The 25,935-nt window shown below is 37.3% G+C and overlaps 1 protein-coding gene across 4 annotated transcripts in view; it reads left to right on the top strand.

The window, feature by feature from the left end:
- Window positions 1–25,935, top strand: part of RAPGEF5 (Rap guanine nucleotide exchange factor 5) — a 179,622-nt gene that overhangs the window by 130,682 nt on the left and 23,005 nt on the right. For all 4 annotated transcript variants that reach the window (XM_042475396.1, XM_042475399.1, XM_042475397.1 and 1 more), the window contains 7 exons: window positions 11,312–11,390; window positions 12,343–12,487; window positions 14,504–14,601; window positions 18,842–18,872; window positions 19,722–19,800; window positions 21,901–22,050; window positions 24,909–25,006. In XM_042475396.1, coding sequence (XP_042331330.1) covers window positions 11,312–11,390; window positions 12,343–12,487; window positions 14,504–14,601; window positions 18,842–18,872; window positions 19,722–19,800; window positions 21,901–22,050; window positions 24,909–25,006 — 680 coding nt within the window. The remainder of the gene's footprint in view (window positions 1–11,311; window positions 11,391–12,342; window positions 12,488–14,503; window positions 14,602–18,841; window positions 18,873–19,721; window positions 19,801–21,900; window positions 22,051–24,908; window positions 25,007–25,935) is intronic.

The raw sequence follows: 25,935 nt of genomic DNA, 5'->3' as shown, positions 1-25,935 counted from the left end.
CTTACCTCTGTTTGAAGGAAATTTCACTGTCTCCCTGCCTCAACAATAAAGCTACCCAGAGTTCCCACTTATCTAGGTTTTGAAGCCAGCTTTAGTTGGATATGAAACCAAGTAGAAAAGCTATTGATTAAATAAAGCTTTATTGATTAAATAAAAGCCAGGTTAGCTTGCAGCATAATTAATCAGGCTGCCAACATAAAATCTAATCACAAAGGAAGAATTCACTTTTGAGAAATGTGTAGGTGGTGAGAAGAGATTAGGAGAATGTTTGCACTGATCCACTGAAATATAGACTAACTACAAATGTAACCATATCAACATCATGTTCCTCTCTGCAAGATAGGCTTAGCTGTTATTTGAATTAAATCTTACTTGACACCCTTCTAATTTACTAATATGGTAACAGAGGTGCAGAATAATAAATTATTGGGCATTCACAATCTCTGCATTCGATCCTTAAAAAAACACCCTTTCTATTAAAACCTGTTGGATGTGCATTTTGCACTACTGAAAGATTAGGAATACTGCAGTTTTAAAGAACTCATATCCTGAGAACGTCTCTTTGGCAATTTCTGCCTTGTGGTATGATTTTTTAATTTATTTAATTTTATGAGTTATTTTAGAAATATGATTTAAAAAATCCCAAATCTGAAAGCAGTGGAAATGCTAATAATAATAACAACAACAACAACAATAAGTATTATTATTATTGCTAGGGCCCTTGCTGGATTTTTCAGGGTAGCAAAAATGAATCCCTTGGAGTGACGCCAAAGGATTGTTTTCCGTTTGAACAGTTGTAGACATATCTGACAAGTATTTTATTTTTCTGTTACTGAAAAAGAGTTTTCAAAACTCTATGGCTTGAAGGAGAATAGATTGTCTAAAAGACCTACACAAAATCAGCCTTAAATTGGTTGATTAATTTAGCTAATTTACCCAAACTCTTTCACAAATGTAGTGGCATCATTGCAATGGATACACTTCTAGGTGTTTGGTTTGCTGAACTACTGAAGGAGTAGTTTATCAGTCTGAACATACTCATGACTTCCAAAATATCAGATGGACAAATATAGAAACAAAGCTTTGCTAAACCCATCACCCGTTGTGACAACCTTGACAGAAGGATATCACTCATTTGAACTTTCTCTAATATCAACAAATACATCATATTATAAAGGGAATATTCATAACCTAGTATGGTAAGTTACTAATAGGGTATTATGGATCATGGTGGGAATATGGTATGAAGTACAGCACATATTAATGGTTTAAAAGTAAAAGTACTGTACTTGGTACTGGAGCCATATGTTCATATTATGTAGGGCTTGTTGATTATCTGACTAGTCTTAGGCAGCTGTGTATGGCCTCTCTCCTTTGTAATTCTATCTCTGATAAAAGAAATGGTGTTCTGCTTCCCATGATCGATCATTTGCAGCTGATTTTTAAATACATTTTCTGATTTGGTAAGTGATTTATGGGAAGCCTAATATTTTAGTTAATTTGAGATAGAGGCTATGAATAGGGCGGGGGGAGGTGCAGATTTGACACTCTGGAGATGCTCTTTGGAGTAACTGTTCTTATCTTGGTCTCTAATATTAAGTGATTTAAGGATTTCTGCACTATATCTTTCAGAATGAGTATCATTAATTCCTCTGAAATTCTTCTATAGCACAAGAGTCTACACCATCCAAGAGTCCAAAGATTTTTCATCAGTTTTAGTTATGAATAAGTTCTATTTTTATTAGTTTTAATAAGTCAATTAGTTTTACTAAGTCAATGAATCTCTACAAGAGCTATCAACAATATTATTGGAAGCATGTTTGCATATGTGAATACATATACAGTCATCCTCCATATTTGCGGATTTGATATTTGCGGATTTGATTATTCACAGATTTCACTAATATGTTCTCTCTAGGACTGTCTAGGTCCTCCAGTACAACTCTGTGGTCAACTTTAAAAGTTGCATTCTGTGGTCAGTGTATGTTGGACATTGACCACAGAGTTGCACTGGAGGACCTAGAGATTCCTAGAGAGGTGTCCTCTTAGGTAAAAACGTTGGCCTGTTACAGACTGCCAAAATAAATCTGCTTCGGGTCTCTTTGGAGGTATGCTATTTAAAAATGATGCTTGGGTCCTAAGAGTCCGGAGGTCGCGCCAAAGCCACACTCCATTCCTAAGCACTGGAGTGCAGCTTTGGTGCAGCTTCTGGATTCTTAGGATGCATGCATCATTTAAACAGCATACCTCCAAAGAGACCCGAAGCAGCTTTATTTTGGCAGTCTGTAACAGGCCGTTGTGTTTTTGTTATTTGCGGTTTTTCCATATTCACGGGGGTCTTTTTCCCCTAACCCTAGCGAATATGGAGGGACAACTGTAGTTTCATTACCTATTTGGAAGGATAGATACAAAATGCTGAGGCCAGATAGTTGTGCTTTTTACAGTCTTGTATAAAAAGAAATGTAATATGTTCTTAAGCATGTGGATTCTTGCTTGCATAGTGACACAGGTTATAGTCCAGTTGACATCCTGGACACAGCTGCATCTCCCCAGTCAACAGAACAGCCACTGTTTAGACATAGGATACACCAGGAAACTACTAGCCAAACTTCCCACACTGCCACTTGACTGCTGTCTTTGTTGTCCTTGCAGTTACAACCTGCTAGCCAAGTCACAGCAAAGCTCAAAAAGCTGAAGCAGGGTCCCAAATTTGAAAGGTCCTTTTTGCTGCCACCTCTCCCTCGCCCCCATGTGCTCCTACTCTTTGCTCCAGTCTGTCCTAAAATGGTGTTACTCTGAGCCACAGAAACGATGCCCTGTGCCCAAGCCTTGCACAATTTTCTTAACTGCTAGTAATAGCAAATGATCCCTGTAAGGGAGTGAGCTCACATGGGCAAGCAAAGAGCAGAAGACACCACCACACAAAATGATCAGTGAGGCTGTGTGGTGGTTTTCTAGGGACCCTGAAAAGAAGTTTAATGTAATCCTCATCCCCACCATGGTTCTAAGGCAACTGGTTCCCATTGTCTTTCCTGCACACCAATACTTTGACTGAACCCCCCCACCTCTTCCTTTCCCCCTCACTGCCCCTTTAGTGCCCTCTTTCTATTTCACCGCCCCCCTGGATCCTTCCACTGCCCCCAAGTTAGCTTCATGATTCGGAATCTCCTCTCCCCTTTTGTTGTTAACAGTTCTATTCAGATTTTTAAAAACATTCCATATATACAAATAAGTGGATAAAGCGGCATAGCGTTGGGATAGAGGTCAATATATATTCAAGAATACCAGGAAGAAAAGTTTTCAACACAAATGCAGTAGACTTCAAAGAGTCACAGTATTTCTGCAAATGCCATTATTTCAGACTCTTTTAGAAGTTCTGGGTCATTTTTATAATTTTTGAGTACTTGTAATTTAGCCTGATATGTGTAGTATTACATGTTAGCATTCTCTCCCCAGTCCCCGGCTATGGCTTTGTGTAGATGTAATGAGAATTATAAGTCTCTATTCCATCTACATATTGAAATTAGAAAAGCTAGTATGACACTGTCTTGGGTTCAAAGTACTGTTGAGGTTTCAAAGAAAGCTGATTATCATGAGCTATTGTTCTGCATAATGTAAAGATGATATTATAAAGCTCTCATCTGTCACCAATCCAGGTGGTCTTAAGATATGGCTTGGAAATTACTTTTTGTAATGGCTTTCACTGAAACAAAAATATGCAACTAGCGCTAAAAGAAACAGAAACGAGATTTCTAGGAATAGAAGGATAAATGGCATTATGCAGAGTAACAGCAGCATCACTCCTAAGATTTATTAATTATCAAGAAATGTTCCCAGGAAATTTAGTTCAGGATTTTGGTACTACTCCATTTATTGAAAGTACAATTGGCACAGTAAGAATTGTGTTCCGATGCCAGAATAGTGTCACCTCAGTTTTGCCAATTCCTAGTTCACCCTTATTTTTACCTCCAGTAGCGCTTTTTCCTCCAACCTAGTTTCCCTCCTTCCAAATTTTTCTTTCCTTTTTGTCCCTGTTACTTGCTTGAGTTCATTCTTGGCCCAGACTGTTATTATGAAGTTATGAGTCATAGAGTACAGCTGGATCACTTCACGGGCTCATCTTGTCCAGAAGCCTCTTGCCATTTGAATTTTTTAAAATTTCTTTATGTGTACAGTGTAAGAATATGAAATAAAAAGCTCAGTTAGATGGTATAATATTCTAATATTGTAACTTGTTTGAATGCTTTTTGTAAGAGAGCTTTGATACAGGGCAGGATATAAATACTTTAACACAACAAGAATCACAACGTTGAAAAGAGAGGAGAAAGTAAATGTGCAGGTTGTATCTATATGCTGCTATTTCAAACGTTGCAAGTATTGTTAGTTCTTCTAATCACTGTATCAAGGGTGGGAGAAGAATTATTCCTTCAGTACTGAAGTATCAATCTTTTGGCAGTCAAGAGGTTACAAAAAATATGTTTCTTCTTACTGTGCGTTAAATTCCAAGACACAAAAAAATGCATTGCTAAATATCAGAGAGCTTTCTAATAACAAATTTATTCATGTAATGACTTCTGCTGGCATTGTGAGAAAATAAAATGGTAGCTTGGCCTAGCTGCCTGACTTTCCATTGAGGCAGTGGGATCTAGCGGAGCCAGAAGCAGAAAGTTCAGCATACCTGATTGTAAATGTTCTTTTTTCTTTTCTTTTTTAGTTCTTGACAATAGAAATAGAAAGTTAGAATGTGCTTTTAACTGTCCTTTTGACTGAAGTTGAAAAAATGGCCCAGTGAAGGGGAGGAGGAGGGAGCAAGAGACTCTGAGAATCTTGTGATAAATTATAAGCAACTACAGTCCTACATAAGAGTCACAGGAGATATGATAGTAAAATGACAGTCTTCAAATCTCTGCATACTAATCTTTGCTCCTTTTATGTTAAGGATGTCAGTCGGCTACTGTTCTGCCATGATATCCCCTCTTTACGTTAAACTTTAATTCTGTCACAATCCATCATAAAGGATGAAATCTGAAACTGAAATGTATGTACATAGTTCTTGCAGAGGAATATGCCTGAAACCTGCCATGGATAAAAGAAATCCCAGCACGGTTCCTCAAAGTACTTTCAGGACACAAAATGTACAGTATCTTGTTTTTCTTCTCCCTGTACGCTGCACAGTTTTAAAAAGTAAAAACACGTTACTTTTTATTCTACATATGGTCATGCTGTACAGTGGATCAGTTGTAGGCTTGTAAACAGAAGGAAGAAATACTTTATATAGCACACAGTTAGCATAAACTTGATGGATGGTAGACCTCTTTCATACCTTTGGCAACTACCAGAGGGTTAAATAAATTAAAGGAATGATAGAACTATCAATAACTATTAGCCACGGTAGCCACTTTAAGAAGTTATTTTAACCAAAATATGTAGATCAAGTCCTGTCACAATACATAAGAAAACAAAAGTTGCAACAAAACAAAGAATGTGTTGCTTTTCCCTGGGAAACCTACAAATCCCATAGCCTATTAAAGAGCAGCATGGGAGACAGTTGACAACTCTTTGTTTCATAGCTTCCATTTTTCCACCTGTAGAACGTAAATAATTTAAACACTTTACTGAATCACAGCATCTTGAATAGTTTCCTTTCCACTCCCAAACCCAGCTGTTGATTTGGCCAGAATCCTATTTGGCAAATTGTAATGTTTCTTCTGCACTTTTCCTACCAGTTTCACACATTATTTCTGAAACAGGTTTTATAAGAAGTGTAGCATAAAAATATTGTAAATACATTTTGCAGTGAGACTCCTTAATCCTGCTTGACGTTATGTTATTGTATAGGTAGGCAGGCGATTGTGCATTGCAGCGGCTCATTCCAGAGCTCTTCCCTTGTTTTTCTCTTCAGCACTTACCAGCATGATATCCTTTAAAGGAGCAGCTGTTTTTGCTTTGTTTATGTATGTGTTAATATAATGTGGAACTTGCACTTATTTCACATAGTTTGATTTTACCTGAGGTACAAGTTAGACTATGGTTTAGGTTCTTTTACAAAATTTAAAGGAAAGAAATGGCTGTCTAAATAATACTATTTCTGTTTAATGTGTTTTAGTAAAGCCACAAACATCTAAATTGCCTTCAGAGTGAAAATCTTTAGATAATAGCTGTATGTTTTTAATAGCTACCCATACAAATAAAGAAAATTAGGAAGAAACATGAACACCCTTTGCTGCAGGAAAACATTTAGGATAATACACACACACCATCATAGGGTGTAGTACATATGAAAAGTAGCTTCAGAGACTGGCATTTGAATTAAATTTATGCAATTCCATTTGCATGTTTAATAGGGCTTTTATGTCCAGTATGATTGTATTATGAATATTATAATGTCTGAGAAGAAAGAGAGAGGTAGCTTTTGAAAGCTGCCATAATGTAAATGTTACAATGCAATTCCCCTTTTGGAGGAAATAGAACATGATGTACTGTTATTTGACTCTGCCCATATCTGTATATCTTATTAATACTGTAGTTGTTGGAATCCTGTTTGTATTTGTTCAAACCAAGTTGCAGAGTTGCAAAAATTTCACTCACAGCTGAATGAATAATTTGCAAAGTATAATCTGTGGCGACTATAGTTTCCCTTATGGAATATCTGTCAGCAGAATGTTTATAGCAGGCCTCAAAAGCATTCAAAATATTTCATATATTTATTTCTACTGTAATGTCAAGCAGCTTCAGATGGGGCTTTTATCAGACAATGATGCTATCTCATTCACTCGATTTTGTGGGGGCTTCAAACATTGTCATCTGCCAGTTGTAATCCTCCCTTGGTTTTCCATCACTTCTTTGTCCTTAACACAGAAAACCTCTTTAAGAGAAAAAGACAAATAGCAACATCATGTTTTCTTATTGTTACTTAAGGAGCAGCAGATCCTAGTAATAGCTGCCTAGTTCCTTGGATGTCTACTGTAGTATGTAGTTCCCTTTTGAGAAAAGTCGTAAGACCCATCTTGATGGTAGTGGTTTGAGCATTAGACTATGACTCTAGAGATCAGGGTTCAAATTCCCACTCAGCCATGGAAACCTCCTTGGTGACCTTGGACATGTGACACTCTCTCAGCCTCAGAGAAAGGCAAAATTCCCTCTGAGTAAATCTTGCTAAGCAAACCCCATGGTAGCCTAAGAGTCACCATAAGTTGGAAATGACTTGAAAGTACACAACAACAAGATAATGAAGTGCCACTGCTTAGCACTACCTTTAACTATGTATCTGATATAGTTGTTGGAATCCTGTTCATATTTGTTCAAACCAGGTTTTCAGTGTCAAATCTAGGACTGATATCACAGAATTACAGGACTGGATATCAGCAAATTAGTTTGAATCAGACCGTACTGTACAGACTGCGAAGGGTTACATGAAAAGTTCATTTGCAGACAGTGTTTGTCCTGCCAAAGGTATGTGTTTTAAGTAAGTCTTTAGGTAAACTGTAGATCTGTGGTGAAATCCTCATTGCCTCAATTCTTGTTATGGCAGTCACCTATACAAATAAAGAAAATGGAGAAGAAATATGAACCCCCTCCCCAAGAGTATGAAACAAAGTACAACTTCCCATTTTTTTTCCAGGCAACTTTCCAGGGAAGCTTTCTCTGTATATGAACTCTTGATTTCTGAATTGGCATAGGGTTGGACTTGATGAGCAGTTAAATGAGCAACTTAGGAAAGCTATGGTTTTTTTAAAAAAAACTACCAGGCTTCAATTTAGGAAGAAAAGATGGTGTCTCACAAGCCAGTATGAAAGAAAGATGGCAAGAAAGTGAATGTGGGATTAAGAAAAGCTCATAGAAATTGAGACTGGAAGATGTTTACATCTGAAAATGAAGCTGTGGCCTGATACAGACAGGCCAAAATAAAGCTGCTTCGAGTCACTTTGCAAGTATGCTGTTTAAATGATACATGCGTCCTAAGAGTCCAGAAGCCACGCTCCAGTCCTAAGTACTAGAGTATAGCTTTGGTGCAGCTTCCAGAGTCTTACGATTCATGCATCATTGAAACACCATACCTCCAAAGTGACCTGAAGCAGCTTTATTTGGGCCTGCCTGTATAGGGCCTATGTTTAAAGTGATGAATGCTTGCTTCATTAGCCTGGTCATATGAAGAAAGAGTGTGGTTGTATGCTGCCTATGCACATGTTAGCTTTAAGGTTCATAGGTCATAGGTATCAGAACAGGCCAAGATTACCATAAGAGGATCATTCTTTCCCTGCATCAAAAGTTTTCACTAGGATTGTTGTTCTTTCTTTTACTCTCTTGCTGTGAGAGCATTTACAGTCAGCATTCTTGTTATGTGCTGAGGGTCACTCCCATTCACTGGAAAAGAGCATGCCCTTCTTCTTTAGAATGGTGATTAGGAAATTCTGAAAGTTAAACCTCCTGAGGTCTTATTATACAGTCAATTTCACACACACATGTAGAGTTCAGTGAAAACAGGAATGTGCAAATGATGCGGAAATTGGACCCATGGAGTTTCATGGCTCTTGCATGGCACTCTTTCCATCTAAAGCATAAAAGCCTTCAGATAGTTTTAGCTGGAAAATCATCTTTTGAAGTCAGTGAAATTGAAGAGGCTGCCAGAATAATATAAGATCAGATGATGTACCTTTCTCCTAATTATCTGTTTTTTAATAGCTGGTAAAAAGACAATGCTAGATGATTTAATGTTTGAAATGATATGTAGAATGGATTGCCACACTATAGGTATGAATATATTCAGCATTTCAAAAAGCATTTGGTTTCATTTTGATTATGCAAGTTATATCATTATGTGCATTGGCTATACTACCCATGTACCTGTTTCTCAGCAAGAAATCTAGTTTCATATTCAAGACTCTAAATACTTTATCCTAGGGCTGCCAACCAATTGGATTTTTCAAAAATACTGTTGAATATTTGCTTTGAGGTAATTATATCAAGTACATGTATCATTTTAAAAATCATGGTTACATAAGATTTTTAGGATATTGAAGGAATGAGACAATAATTTCCTCTATTTACAATTTCATAAATAAAAGCTATCATTCATTTTTAGAAGGCACATATAAATTCTTATTCATAACTGAGGATCTTGCCATATGGTCTTATATCTTTATTACAGCAACTTCAATGGACTTTTACCTTTTGTTCCCGAAACAGTTATTTCGTTTTAACATGAATGAAGATAGAAGGTACTACAGATATTCCCTCCTTTGCTTCATTGCTGTCATGCTTACCTTCCTCTGCTTTCAGTCACTGTTCCTCTGTTACGTAGCCAGTTCAACTTGAATGTCTCACTCTTGTTAAAACAACTTCCTTAGCTGGCTGGCCACTTCCACAAATCAGAGTATTACCTGCAATTTAAAAAGCTCTAACCTTGTGGTAGTAAAATTAACTGAAGCAGCACCATCTCCCATATGAACATACCTAGCATTTAAGATCTTTAGAAGAGACTGTTACCCTATTAATACGTGCAGTGAATTTGGTGGGAACGTTCTGGCGGGTGAGCCTCCAAATGGAGTCCTATTCAACCTGCTATCTGGCTGCCCTTCCACAGACAAGTGAAAGCCCTTTTTAAAAAATAAACCTTTGGAGTATTAAGCTGATCTGTTTTACATGCTGTGTTTGTTGTTGTTGTTATAGATCTATCCTGATTGTTCTTAGGTATTGTTTTATACCTTTTAGGATTGTTCTTGTGTTTCAAGTTTTAGTTTAATATTGTGAAATAAGTATTAAAGAATGGTATAAGATTTGATAAAGATTTCAAATAGATTTAGTTAAAAGTTTTATGTCTTTCAATAAGTAACTACTGACAGTGATTGTTATTGTGGTAAACTTTTATTAATATAAAGAAAGGGGGAAAAGAGTAAGAAAATAAAGTAGCACAATATAGAGAATATTATATGATGACAAATAATATGACTGTGTATTATTTAATTATTTGTTTCAACATCTCTAGTAGGATGAATTATAGTTAAATATATATACATATTAACATACAGTGCACCCTTTCTTTATGCAGGGGATTCGTGCTGGACCCCCCCCCCCCCCCGCGTAAAAGAAAAAACACGTAAGCACGAGCCCCATTGGAAGTAATGTGGCTTGTGCCCACCGCACAGTGCTGCTGTTGTGCACCCCATTACTTCTTCTGGGGCACACCGGCGCGGCTTCCAGCATATGCTGGAATATGCACTATATATACATATTCAATTTAGGTTAAGGATAACAGTAAATAAGAGCAAGTACTATAATAAAATGGTATAAAGGAAAAGACTGGGTGACACTAGGAAGGAAATTAATGTTTGTTAGGGCTTTTCTTGTGGTTTTTTTTTTTTTTTTGTTATGTCTTGTTTATTTTTGTCATGACTGTGTTTTTTGTGTTTCTATCTTTTAAAAAAATTAATAAATTATTTATTAAATAAAGGGAGCTGCTTGTAGTTGCTGCGGCCCCAATCCGACAAGGAAAAAGGTGGCTGCAGGCCACTCCAAAGGAATGGTTTATTGAGCCCCTTAGTATCCTGAATGGAGCAGTTGTACATAAGTAGACTGCACTCTGGCAAATGCTTTAACAGGCCAAAGTCCTGTTTTCTTGCTGTTAACCCTACCAGTAAACTGGGACTCACATTTGCGTATTTAGTTGAACTGATTGCTGAAAGACCAGCCTATGTGGAAAAGGGTTGAAATGTGGAGTATTTTAAAAATAGTTTCAAAATGATTAATGCCACAATCCAGCATGGAGACCTGTATGTGGAAGCACATTTATGCATATAAAATATAGATACATTTAGATTGCTTGGGTGGAAAACTTGTACATAAGAGAATTTTGTTATTTGTAACAATTCACAAGGAATGCCAACATAAATAATCTGTTACTGCTCTCTCTGAATACTGAAGTATGTGTATGTTCAGTGTTGTTAAAATTTTAGCAATGTGGACATCAAAGTTATGAACCAGCAAAACCTAAAGTGTATCACATATTTTGGGTGTAGTTTTTAAATGTGGAACTTAGAATATCCAGAACAAACAAACAAAGGTTAAGGGTACATGATTAAGGGGGTAATTTAATCTTTTGTCTATAATAGGTAGTGAATTTGGTAATGTAATAAATTGAAAATGGAATAATTTGGTTTATAAATTTACTTGAAATTCTACAGTGCCAGTGTTATCCCTCCCCCCCCGATATATAGTATTGAATATTTTTATAGTTAATGACATTTTTACCATCACAAACCATTTAGTTACACTGTACTTTTTAAAAAAGCGTTTTTGTTAACTTTCTTTGCAGATACTCTCCTGGATGACTTCCTTCTCACATACACAGTCTTCATGACAACAGATGACTTGTGTCAAGCTCTCTTGAGGCAATATCCTTCATTAATGCAAGGGAAAGGAGTTCATCATCTTCCTGTCTTGCATGATTGTGTCTGTTGAGCTCTGCTGGTTAGAATTAGTTGCAATATTTCCATGTTTGTTGTGATTGATGGCAAATGTGCCATATTTTGTGTTTGTGTTTGTTGAAACTGCTTTAAGTTTGCATGCTTATTAGTATCAGATTATATCCTGTTGTTCTTTGAGTGAAGCCAAGGTGAGGTATATGCCTTTCCGCAAACCCTGTGTGGTAGATCAGGCTGCAAGTGACTGGTTCAGGTTCACCCAATGAGTTTCATGCTTCATTGCTTCATTGGGGATTTGAACTTGGATCACTCAGCTTCTAGTCCATATATGTCCCAGTACAGTATTTCATGGCTGTGGTGTAATATTATGCATGTATCCAATGAAGTGAGATATAATCCATATAAACGTATGCTGCGATAGATGTGTTAGTGTTTAGGGCATGACAACAATTTTTGTTGCTTAAAATTAGTTGTGGATGAAGACTAAAGAGCCTAAATGTTACTGTATTTATTTTATTTTATTTTTACTTTATTTATTTATAACCAATGTTTTAGATAAGACTAGACAGCCAGTGTGGTTTGAGTGCTGGACTAGTACTCTGAGAAACTAGAATTTGAATCCCTGCTCCGTTGTGGATACCACTTGGACAAATCATTTTCTGTCAACCTCAGAGAAAGACAATGACTATCTTGCCAAGAAAATCTCCATGGTTTGCTTTAGGGTTACCCTAACTCTGAAATAATTTGATGGTACACAGGAAAAAAAATTGGACTGCTTTTCAGAATTAAAAATATACAAATAGTGACAGCATAAAATATTGGAATAGCAATACAAGATAAAGTTTAAAAGTGCAGCATGTCGTTTGGAGTATTAACAAATTTTCAGTATAGCCTTGATTTCATGTTCCTTAGCTTTGTGTACTTATTGTGCTAAGAACCATCAAGGGAAGGAAGACATGCTGGATGTTCCCTGCAGAAAGCGGAAAGTCTTACATTTGGTGTCTCAGTGGACTTTGCTCTACAAAGATTGGCTACATGAAGATGAACATTTAAAGCAGTTTCTAAAGGTAAATATACCCAAATTCATTCCAGTGATATGTGATATTTTAATTTACATATATCTGTGTCTTAATAAAACAGTTACAAAATAAATAAAAAACTTACATGAGACTGGCCAAAACATTTGATGTTGATTTTGTTACAGTCTTAGGAAGTAACAAGACAGTAAATATCAATATTATTTATCCAGTAAAGGCCCTTGGGACCAAATGCAACTTATAAAACCCAGTCGCTTGATTACATGGTATTAAATTGTGGTGATCCTGAAGCATATTGGAATAAGTGCCCATTTTAATTTTAATTTTCCCATTCAGTTGGTTGTGTAGAAATTCTTTCAGACTTAAAACATTTTCTGGATTAAAATATTACAGTACCTAGCAACTAGAAGCATGAGAAAGAATATTAATGCTCATCAGATGTCTTTTTAAATGTGCCTTTTGAACAAAAACATTCACAAAGCAGTTGCTGATCAAACCTCTTTAAGATTTTTTTTTGCAGAAAAGCCCTGAAATGTGTAAAAACAATGTGACAAAATTCTTATGATCTCACTCAACAGGGATAAAAGTTTTGATTTTTCCCCCTTCTTTGTATCAATGGCTTAAGTGAAGTTTTATAGTTCCCAGTGGCAACAGAACAAAGAATAAAGATATAAAACAGGGGAGAAAGGGAGAAAATGGGTTATGATTCCTCATCACTCCATTATATCCTTTGTAATATACAGTATGTCAGATTATATATACAATCTCTGTGATTTATCTTCACTTGGGTACAATAATTGAAATATCTTACTTTAATTTTTTAAGAGCATTGCATTTCCAGCATAAGTGATAAACTTACAGTTTGTGTGCCCTCCACACTGTTGACTTAAGGCAGACAACTGTGCTGTGTTGTCCCCATTCTTTTCCTGGCCCCTTAAAGTTACCACTCTCCTTTGCCCTACACTTTGAAATAGATGTGTCTTGGGACCATTTTAGCACTCTATATTTGGTTTTAATTTTGTTTTGTTGTCAAGAGTACTATTATAAAAGATAGCAAAGAGAAATGGATAAGGTTATACATGGCAGTTTATCTCTAGTGGAGGACTTTTGGAAACGCAAGTACCCTGTGCCTGGGATCTGGTTAAGGACATATGCTTACATATGTATGTCCCATTTTGGATGTTCAGGGAGTTGATATTCCTTCCTCCTTTTGTAGCACCTGACTTACTGAGCAGCTTCTGAAGCCCTCTGTATGACCACTGTGTGCTTTGTGGGGAGCAAGATGGATTACAGAATTGTGTAGATATGTCCCTGTAGCCAGATATGAAATGATGTCATCAGTGCTTAGATTCACTAGGGTCTTCCAGAGATCTTGGAGCTACTGTAATCATTTTGTGTCTGGCTGCAGAACATAGCCAGACACTTCTATGACCCCGTCTGCTCCCAATGAATGGTTTTGTAGAGAAGGAAGGCTACAGAGGCCATTCAGTAAGTCAATGGGGTGATACATGGCTCAGCCTAATATGGACCTCCCCCCTTTACACTGAGGCATGCAGGATTGTGGCTTGGTAGCAATAAAGAGAAGGAAGCAGTCAAGTGCTAAGAAAATAATGCTACAACAGGCTTACAAACTTAAATTAGGGTTAGCGTTTTGTAATGCTAAGGGATATAGAAAAATAGAATACTTAGTGTATTCATGCCAAAAAGAGAACATGCTTGAAGCTTGTGGAAGGGGTTAAGTAATATTCTGAAATGTCACTTTAAAATATCACAGACTAGTAACAGTTGACACCTTTAGAAAGGGATGATATAGAGACTGCCTCTTAAGACATCAGCTGTCATTGACTGATGGATACGCTTTAAACAGAAATTATGCACTGAGAATTTTTTTCTCAAAAATTCCCTTTGAAAGCAGTTTTGAAGCTTTGTTTTAGCAAGCTAACAACAGATTTCTTGAAAGGCAATGGAATGATGCTTTATACTTTATTCTTGGATCAATTTGGCTGATATTTCCCTCTCTCTCTGTTACCTTTCCCTGTTTTAAAGACAATATACAGGAATGTGTTAGATGATGTATACGAATATCCTATACTTGAGAAGGACCTAAAAGAATTCCAGAAATTACTTGGAATGCACCGTCGTCAGTGAGTTCTATTTTTAAATTCATTTTGGAGGTTTATATAATTAATTCTGCGTTGACAACTTGTTTTCTTTTTATATGAGTGAAGAGATATTAGATGTAAAATAAATACAATTGCACTTAATCTTTATTAAGGCAAGCTTTGTTTTTCTGCAGCTACAAAGGAATAATTTGAAAGGACATATTTGACATTCACAGTGCTGGCAGAAAGGGGGAAAATGTTGCACCATCAAACACTAATTTAGTATCATAAACAAGATTTGTAGCTAGTTCTTCTTGCATTTAAAGTCACTATTTATACAGAGCATCTTCAGAGCATTTAGACAATAGGGCTCGTCTCTAATATATCTCTGCGTGCAGAAATTTTAACTTGTGCCTAATTCTTATCAGTATTGAAATTTATTGTCTTCACCCCTCATTTCCCATATATTTCAAAATTAGTGAACCAAAAGAAATAGTTTCACACCACTGAAAGCAAGTAACTGCTCAATGACCATTAACTTCATATTCTTCATGATTTTAAAAACTTTTTTTACCTCTACTAATGGTTCCTAAACTTTTATATGGTGCCCCTTTTTTCTTTTGTCCATGCAGCAAATATTCTGAGTTAATCTCCCTTTCTTTAACCATACATTATTACACCATTTTGTTGCTGTTGGGTGCCTTCAAGTTCTTTTCAACTGATGGCAACTCTAAGGTGACCCTGTCATGGAGTTTCTTGGCAAGGTTTTTATTCTAATCTAATTAAAATGTTAAAGCTACTGACAAACTGTTTGCATTTTCTTATGGAAAAATTAATTTATTTTTGACTCTTACCATAGATCTTAAGGTAAAAACTAAATATTTAATTGATTCTAAGATATGCATTTATTATTTTTCCATTATGCATAATTACTATTTTTATTTAATGATAAAATATTTACTAACAAATATGGACAAAAACAAATAGGCTGATGGAAAATTACAGTGTACTGTGTATAGCTAGAAGTTTGATCAGTGGATTCTTAGAATCTGTTGGGGTTTGGTTCCTGAACCCCCTGTGGATACCAAAATCTATGGATGCTCAAATCCCTTTAAATACATTGGCATAGTGAATTGGTGTCCCTTATAAAAATGACAAAATCAAGGTTTACATTTTGGAATTTATGTCTTTTTTGAATATTTTCAAGCTCTGGATGTTTAACTCTATGTATAAAGAATCTGTGCATATGGAAGGCTTACTGTATTTTAGACAGAGTGTTGAATGAAATGCAGTTTTTAAGCACCCTGGTGAGTTTTCCACCCTTGTAAGGAAAAACAAACCAAATGTTTAAATGTTATGGGAAGGAATACCAATGGCTTTTTCTTTACGGATATCAGGAGGAATTGGGAAAAATCAAGAATTTCCATCCTTAGTCGGAAGTGGGCGGAACATGACACTAGAAAGGACCTCAAATGTATATAACACAGCAATGCATAATATTAACGCCCATCCTGAAAAGTCAATTGTTGCCAATATAGCAAGACTGATTTTACAGTCTTGCAGCAAGACTGATTTTCTTGATTTTACAAGATTTTCAACATCTAATTTTCCCAAGACACACAAAAATACACACCGTAACTGCATACCCACACTTTCAAGAAATACATGCAGTTTTACTCAGAACTGTGCAATTTTCTGAAGAACAGCTTCACAATGGTATGTCTATTTCTGGCTGTGACTGTTTCATTTTGCAGAACTTTTAGAGAAAGAGGGGCAAGACAGCACAGGAATGGATGGATTAGATATCTGTTATTAATAAATAAAGGTGTATTGCACACTAGTGTTTTAAGGCTGATTTTCTAGTCTTGATTTATAGAAGGGCCAAGGCATGCAACAAAAAAATCAATCCCTTTTCACCCTCTAGTCTAAGAAGACCCCAGAGAGTGAACTCTCTGGATCCCCCTTCTTCCTTGACCTTCCTGCCTACTCTGATTCCTTGAATTCTTCCTATTCTTGTTAATATTTATCAAGGGTACTCCTCTCCTGCCACCTCCTTTTCAGCCACTCTTTCTCAGCTAGATTTCTGTACAATTTGCTTCTTGAACTTTCTGTCCTCTGTGCACCCACCACTCTTTCTCAGCCAGTGGCATTTCCATCCTCGGTGTCACCCAATGTGGGGGACTTGGGTGCCGGAGTGTGTGTGGCCAAAGGTCTGCACTCACCCCTTCTCGTGTAAAGTCAAAGCTTTCATGGCTGGAATCCATAGTTTTTTGTGGGTTTTTTGGGCTATGTGACCATTTTCTAGCACACTTTGTTTCTGATGTTTCGCCAGCATCTGTGGCTGGCATCTTCAGAGAATGCTTTGTCTGGAACTGTTGGGTGTATATATACTGTGTGAGCCTGGGAATGCAGGAGTGATTTGCATGTGTATTGTTCTGTGCTGATGGCAGGCCTCAGCCTGGGAGGCTAATGCAAATGAGGATTAATATCTGCTAATTGGTGATCATTATCTGCTGGGAAAGCCCCTGACTCTGAATGGTTTCCCATTTGCATTTGCTGAGTCCTAATTTTGCTATTCCTTTGGACTGGTAGCCAAATTTTGTTCATTTTAAGGGTTTCTTCTTTCCGGTTGAAATTGTCCAGGTGTTTGTGGATTTCAATGGATTCCCTGTGCATCCTGACATGGTAGTGGTTGGCATGGTCCAGAACTTTGGTGTTTTCAAACAGTATTTTATGCCCAGGATGGTTTGTGGCGTGTTCTGCTACTGCTGACTTTTCTGGCTGACCTAGTCTGCAGTGTCTGAACAACATCCACCCTGACATCCAATTCACTATGGAAAAAGAAAAGGAAGGAACACTGCCATTTTTGGATATCCTTGTCATCCGCAAACCGAGCCTATGTTTAGTTCAGACAGTGTACCGAAAACCCACACATACAGACCGATACCTGCACAAGAACTCCAACCATCACCCAGGACAAAAAAGAAGCACAATCAAAACATTGGTAGACCGAGCAAAACGCATCTGCGAACCCCACTTCTTGGAAGATGAACTGAAGCATTGGACTGGGCTCTACAGGCCAATGGTTATTCCAGCTCAGCCATCAGAAGGGCTGCCAAGAATACCCCAGAGAAGTGAAGACAAGCAGCCACCCAAACGGAAGGTATTTTTACCATGCATCAAAGGAGTCACAGACAGAATAGGCAAAGTGGTGAGGAAGCACAACCTTCAAATGGTTTACAAACCGACGAAAATCCAGCAAAAACTTCGCTCAGCCAAGGACCAGAGAGACCTTCTCACAGCCGCAGGAGTTTACCGCATACCATGCAGCTGCGGACAAGTCTACATAGGGACCACCAAACGCAGTGTGCAAACAAGAATCAAGGAACACGAGAGATATTGCAAGATACCAGCCACAGATGCTGGCGAAACGTCAGAAACAAACTCTGCTAGAACATGGCCACATAGCCCAAAAAACCACAAAAAACTATCACCCCTTCTCCTTCACCCTGATGGTAGTGGCCTCCTGAGAAGGTGACCACCACCACCACCGTGGGGATGCAGGGCCAGGGCTCCTCAGCCTTTGTTCCCTGCAGTGGTGGCAGCCTCCTCACAAGGTGACTACCACCACCATGGGGAAGCAGGGCCGAGAGCACTCACCCTTCCCAGTGGAAGAGGGACCAGCAGGTAGGGAGCAGCCTTGGTTGGGGATGAAACTAATTAAAGAAGAATATAGTTTTCACAGCTACAATGCACAACTTGGGGTTTTAGCATTCAAGGAATGTTCTACACTTTTCTTCCCTTTTTCAGTGTTGAATCATTCAGATGCTTATAAAAAGTTGCAGTTTTAGTACAGATGCACAACTTCACCTTGAAGAGTTGTGTTGTGTTCCAACTGTGCAGTTTTTAAGGCTGCACAGAGTTGACAAAGTTGTACTGTTTTGCTGTGCCGAGAACAAACAAACAAACAAAAAACTTCCCAGACATTGCAGGAACTTTCCAAGCACTGTTTTTCTTCCAGTCAGTTTTTCTTGAGTCGTTGAGAACACCAGATTTCAGCCATATTTGGGAAATTGTTGACCAAGGCTGCAAAGCAATACTCATATAAGAACATATTCTACCCAAATACATTGGGAGTTGTTTCCTGGTAGAAACATATAGAATGAGTCTATACTTGTTCTTTGGGTATAGCTTTTAATACTCTCTCTTCTCTATACCAGTTAAATTTAGAGTGTTTGGGGAGATAAAAAAATAGTAATAATACATTATCTTTTTGTTTCAGCACTGTTGATGAATATTCACCTCACAGAAAGGCAAGTAGCAATAAAACAAAATGAAAACCAAAACCTGGCCTAGACTGATAGCACTGCTAAAATCATTCATTCCCGTCACTGTAGCTCTGTTTCAAGCCATATAAACTAAGCTAAAGTGTTTGTGCCATTGTTAACATGTATGTTCTGAGATGCCAAGATCCCACAGTAATCAGTCAGCGTATCATTGCAAATCTGTAGTTAGATAGCTTTGAATTCGAATAAATCTGGGTAATCTGGATAAAGATTTTGATTACAAATGCCAAGCTCTTTGACTGAAGGGTGTTAAATAATGATGGCAAGAGAGAGAGGCAGTTCATGTCCAAATAATGTAGAGGAAAGAGTTCCTTAAAATTTATATAAAAATTTGTTGCTTTAGAAATGTAGGGTTGTGATCCAGAAATATACTAAATTGAAGCATATGGATATAACAACCTTTAAAATTCAACATATAGGCCCGTTACAGACTGCCAAAATAAAGCTGCTTTGGGTCTCTTTGGAGTCATGCTATTTAAATGATGCATGGGTCCTAAGAGTCCGGAGGTCGCGCCAAAGCCACACTCCATTCCTAAGCACCGGAGTGCAGCTTTTGGCAGTCTGTAACAGGCCATAGTTACAGATGGAGGAAAAGACAGAATTGAAATTTCTTACAGAACCATTTTGCAGTGGTTTTTAGTGTTTAGTCTGTGTCTTAGCTGTTTTGTCCAATAATGCAACTTCCCAGACGGTTCCCTTTCCCTTTCCCTTTTTAAAATGACCCAAAAATTTGGGGGAGGAGAGATTTACTGTATTTGAAGTTTTTTTTTTAGTTAATTAATTCCATTAATTATTTGTTTAAAAAATTTCTCATAGCATAAAGCCATTTTACATCAGTTCAGCCTAAAGGAGAACTGGCTTCAGAACAGAGGAACTGTGACTGAAACAGAGGAAGGTAAGCATGATGGCAATGGTGCAAAGCAGGAAATGTTTGTAGTACCTATCATCAATTTTCATGTTAGGAAAAAATGAACTTTTCCAGAATAAAAAATAAAGCCCTTTTAAATGACAATAGAATTCTAAGTTGGAAAGCATCTGAAATATGTTTTTGTCATTTCAAGAAACATAGAAAAATATATTTTAGTCTTTTACTACAGGTGATGTTTTACTCAGCAAAAAATAATGTGTTAACAATTGTGTTATAAAGAATAATCCTGTATCAATAATAATAAGAATCACACAATTGAGGAAATAATATTGTCAACATTACCTTTAACTGGAAAAAGGATTTAATGAGTAAATACTAAGGAAATTATATTTTGATTTCAATTGTGTTTAGAAGTATTTCAGGTGTAATATTTAAACATTGTATCCACACTGACGTAACTTCATAAAGATCACCACATTGAATAACAAGAACATGTTTTCTCTTGAGAAAAACGAAATCTAAAGTAATTGTTTTGTGGCTTTAGTCTGGAATTAGTGTAACTATTTCTGCTATTGTGGTTGTAATGGATGATTATGATTATGATGATTATACTAAGCATTTATTTGAAATATTCTCCCTAAGAAGACTGTCTGGCACCAGCTTTAATGGAATGCCAGTCAAAGGCTTTAAAAAAAACCTTTATCAGATTTTCAAACTTTTGATGATTTCTTTTTGTTCTGAGCTACCTATATTTGCTCACTTATATAATTTTCTGAGTTTTTTGTTTATTTGTATATGGATTTTTCTTTGTTCTTAAAATATTTTATGGTAAGCAACACAGATACAGTCGGCCCTTCATATACACGGATTTTTTATACACGGATTCAAGCATACACGGTTTGAAAATGTTCCCAAAAAGTATAAATTTACCTTGATGTTCCATTTTTTATTAGGGACACCATTTTGCTATGTCATTATATTTACTGGGACTTGAGCATACACGGATTTTGTTATACACGGGGGATCTTGGAACCAAACCCCAGCGTATAACAAGGGTCCACTGTAATTTGATTAGATTGTTTAGGATATAAATCTAAATTTAAAAATTGTGCTTTTTTCTGTGTCTGCTTAGTAGTTGGCCCAGCAACTACTGTTTTAAATATTACCAAAATAAAATGTATCAATTCCCATCCAGAATGTTTGCTGAAAAACATTTGAGCAACAAAGAACATGGTGATATTTTTTAGTTAATATTTGTGACATTAGGTTTAGCTTAACCCAAATATTCCTTTTGATTCCTCTTAACATTTTCATAAAGTTTTATAAATTGCTGCATAATGTATCATCAGCTGTGGAGTTCCTGTACACTGACCTACTAACAAGGCCTTCAGGTGGCACATATAAGAAATGTAGCTTTTAGAGTTCTAGTCCCATGTGTTTGGAATTTTCTCAGCAAAGATGTGCATGTATCTGTATCTGAGTTTCAGGGATATATTATTGATGTTTTGAGCTGGATTGATATGTTATTTGACTTGGTATTTGTAAGACAGCTTCCTTTTAATTCTAATATGTTAACTACTGTAGCTTTACCTGACTTTGGGGAGTTTACCATTTATTGTGCTTTTATTTTTTAAATTGTATCAGTAAGCTGTTCTGAAATACCATTTTCCCTGAAAGGACAACATCTTTTAATAAAAATAAAAATTCATTTTTTATTAAAATTAAAGTGGTCTTATTGAAGGGAGATTAGCTGCTCTAGTAGCTAATAGCTATGCTGGGGAAATTGTACAGTACCTATTTTCTGTGAGGAAGGGTAACCATTATGTGAGTACAGTACTACATACTATGCAGTTAGCTCTAAACACAGCTAGCGATAGCATAGCATACAAACTGTACTTTGGGATTTGAAAATATTAGAGTGTATATGTCTACTTATAGTTTTCTGTTAAGAAAAACGCTCCCATAAATCAGCGAGTAGCAGCTGTGTGGCTTCTGTTGTCAAAGGATAACTGTGGGGCACAGTGATAGCCAAAGCACCACATTAATCTTTGGTCTATGAAGATCTTTCAGTTTTCAGTAAAATTTGCTAACTCCTCTTAATGGATTTCCTCTCCTTTCTTTTTGCAGTTTTTTGTCGTATATATATAACAGAGCATTCTTATGTCAGCATAAAAACTAAAGTATCCACTTCAGCCCAGGAGATCTTGAAAATTGTAGCAGAAAAGCTCCAACATTCACAGGAAGATTTGGCTCTAGTGGCTCTTTCATTCTCTGGAGGTAAATGGTTTTATCAGTTATTCCCAGTTTCTTTTTCTCTTTCTGTATATTATCTACAAAGAGAGTTTGGATAGGGCCGTTCCCTTACAGGCCCACAGCTGGACGAACAGAGCCCCAAGAAGGAGCTGCTTAGCAAAGCAGTTTCTATGACAACTGCTAATTCTTCAGTACTGTTGGATAATGCATTTCGACATCATGTCTGGATCATGAGGGACTTTTCCTATTGTAAGGCTTGCCACTACAGATAAGTCTCCCAGTTCCCAATTTAAAATAAGCTGTGAAGTTAATTGAAGATACCTGTTAAAAGCAAAGGTGTTCCAGTAAGTCGATTCTCGACTTTAGACTTGCTAAAGTATATTTCTTATATTCAGTGCAACAAGATAGAAGAAACTGGAAAATGTATCTTCTGTAAAATCCATATTCTCTTAGGGAGAACAAGTAATGCTTCTTTCAGTATAAAATACCCTTAGTCAAGAACTTCAATACTGAAGTCAAAAGCTTTCTTGCCCAGCATCCATAGGGTTTTTTTGTGGGTTTTTGGGGCTATGTGGCTGCGTTCTGGAAGAATTTATTCCTGATGTTTTGCTTGCATCTATGACTGGCATCTTCAGAGAATGGCAGCATGGAGTTGTGTGGGGTACATATAGTGACCTTTGGTTGAGAGGAAGTTATTTTCATGTTAATTTCTGTGTTGGTCTGTTGGTGAATGGTAGGGCCTCAGGGTGGGAGGATTTGTGTCTATTGAATTAGTGATCCATTGTCTGCTGGGACACCCCGTGACCCTGGGATGTTTTCATGTGCACTTGCTAGGTCGATTTTGGTGTTTTTCAGGACTGGTAGCCAAACTTTGTTACTTTCAGGAGTTCATCTTTTCTGGTGAAGTTGTCCTGGTGTTTGTTTATTTCAATGGCTTCCCTGTGCATTCTGATCTGATAGTTGTTGGTATAGTTCAGAATTTTAATGTTATTATTATTATTATTAAACTTTATTTCTGAAGCGCTGTAATTATACACAGTTCTGTACAAAGTCGATAAAATTAAAGAGTATATAAAAGCCTGCCCAAGGCGTACGTTCTAAGATAATAACAATTAAAAGAGGAATAGGTAAAATTACCATATAGAAAAGAAAAAACAAATTAAAAACATCAAATATAAAACAAATCACATCACATCAAATATTATCAGACAGCCAGAAGACAATCACAAATTCCCTGAGAACGCTTCCCTAAACAATATGGTTTTCAGCTCAGCCTTAAATCTGGTTAGGAAAGTGATGAGCCGTGCATGCAGAGGAAGAAGGTTCCAGGAATGAGGGGCAGCAAGAAAGAAGGGACGGATCCGGGATGGGACAGAGGAGATCCTGGGTTGAGAGAGGAGACTTTGGCTACCAGAGCGGAGAGTGCAAGTAGGGATATAGGGAGAGAGAAGATCGGTTAAATAAAGAGGGGCCAGCCCATGCAGGGCTTTAAAAGTGAGTAGCAAAAGTTTGTACCTGATGCGGAAAGAAAAAGGGAGCCAGTGAAGGGAGGACAACAGAGGGGAGACATGATCATAACGGCGAGCGAGTGAAATAATGCGTGCAGCTGAATGCTGAACAGAAATTAATGGGTGGAGATGAGAGAGGGGAAGCCCTGCCAAGAGGATGTAACAGTAGTCTAGTCGTGAGACCACTAGGGCATGGACCAGTGTCTTTGCGGTAGAAGCTGAGAGATATGGACGGATTTTGGCGATATTATAGAGAAAAAATCTGCAGACTTTGGCTGTAGTCTGAATCTGAGGGATAAATGACAAAGAGGAGTCAAAGATGAAACCAAGACTGCGGGCTTCCTGGACTGGCTGGATAGAGATGTTATTGACAGAAATAGAAAAGGAGTAGTGAAGGGTGGGCTTAGGAGGGAAAACAAGAAGCTCAGTCTTGGACATATTGAGCTTCAAACGCCGATGGTGCATCCAGTGGGAGACAGCTGTTAAACAGGATGACACTTGCTGCTCTAGCTCTGGCGAGAGATTAGGGGTGGAAAGGTACAGCTGGGTATCATCGGCGAACAGATGGTAGGAGAAACCAAAAGAACTGATAAGTTTGCCAAGGGAGAGTGTGTATAGAGAGAACAGAAGGGGACCCAAAATAGAGCCCTGAGGAACTCCAACAGATAGGGGGACAGAAGACGAGGTTTGACCACCCAAGACCACTGAAAAAGATTGATCTGACAAGTAAGATGTTTTCAAATAGCATTTTATGCCCAGGTTGGTTTATAATGTGTTCTGCTACCACTGATTTTTCTAGCTGGCCCAGTCTGCAGTGTTTCTTGTGTTCCTTGATTCGCATTTGGACACTGTGGTTGGTGGTCCCTATATAGACATGGTATGCGGTAAACTACTGCAGCTGTGAGAGCACAATGAACACACACACCAGAGCTGTTGGTTCTTTGAATGTTTTGGACTGTGGCTAATAGTAAGGGATTTTATGTCATAGAGAGTCAAAAGCTGCCCCTCCATGCTGGAAAAGTAAGGGCATCTTTTTTTTTTCTGTTGCTGCTTCTGTCATTATATGTTTTCATTGATTTCTGATGATAGTCAATAGGTGGCACAAAAATTTAGATTTCTAAATCAAGATTCAGTTTTGATCTAGAGTGATTTTCTGAAACGGAATCTGAACTGACTTTTGTGATCAGTATTCATCTACTGGAAATAAGAAGAGATTAATAAGATTAGTTGTTTGATAAATCCCCTCAAACTTGATGGATTCAGAAATTGAGATGAATGTATAGATGGTAACTATAGAATGAGAGAATTTTGACTGTAATAATTTTTTTAATGACAAACTACAATGTTTCTGTTATTTTTCAATGTCTACTTTAGAAAAACATGAATTACAACCAGTTGACCATGCCATCTCCAAATCCCTTGAATTGTCTGCTCGTATATTTGTGTTTCGAAAGGATCTAACAGACACTCTGGTAAGTGTGTGTGTTCTGAGTTCTAAAGTTATACAATGCGGCCTTTGTTTCTTGGTAATTTCCTAGTAGCCACTATCAGCTTGAACAAAGGCAAGCATAAGGATGCATATTTTCAAATATGTTGTCTCGACAGGCAAGGGTGAATTATTACTGTAGCGTTATCCTTTTGTGGAGAAAACAAATGTTTTTTGTGCAGTATACTTTTCGCATATTTGAAAGTCACGAGTATTCAAGAGATTTTTTCTGTTCCGAAAAATATGTGTTGTTGGGGTTCTGTGCAAAAACCACATTTCCTTTGTAGAAAACACAGTTTCTTATGTAGAAAATGTCAGGGTGTGTGTTTGTGTGTGGGTGTGTATGCAAAAAACAACAACAAAAAAACAAAAAAGCCACATGTTTCTCTGCACAAAAAATCCCTCTCTGGAATACTTTGGAATATTTGACTATTAGAAGAAAACTGTGCAAAAGTCTATTTTGTACTCCCAACAGTCTTTTCAGCTGAGAAAGCTGCTCTGAGAAGTGTTTTTCCAGCTTTGAAAATAATAATAATTCTGATTTTACTACATATAAACATTTGAGGGGAAATGTAAAGTGTTTTTAAAAAATATATGGCCTGGGTCCAGGTCATTTGAAGGATCATATCTCTCTTTATAAGCAGAGGAGATATCTAAGATCATCTGGAGAGGCCCTTCTCTCTGTCCCACCATCCTCTCAGGCTCATTTGGTAGGAACGAAAGGACAAAGGAGAGGGCCTTCTCAGTGGCTGTTCCCAGAATTTGGAATTCCCTCTCTGGGGAGGTGCTTGTGCTTGCACTTCTTTCAGCGACAAGTAGAAACATTTTTATACCATCAGGCTGTTTCGAACTGATGAGAGTTGGGCTTGTACATGCTATGTGATTCAGATCTTAAGGTTTGTATATATGTTCTGC

Source organism: Sceloporus undulatus, chromosome 6 (genome assembly GCF_019175285.1).
Source record: "Sceloporus undulatus isolate JIND9_A2432 ecotype Alabama chromosome 6, SceUnd_v1.1, whole genome shotgun sequence".
Taxonomy (NCBI): domain Eukaryota; kingdom Metazoa; phylum Chordata; class Lepidosauria; order Squamata; family Phrynosomatidae; genus Sceloporus; species Sceloporus undulatus.
Note: the sequence above shows the minus strand (reverse complement) of the source record. Positions and strands in the feature narration are given on the sequence as shown.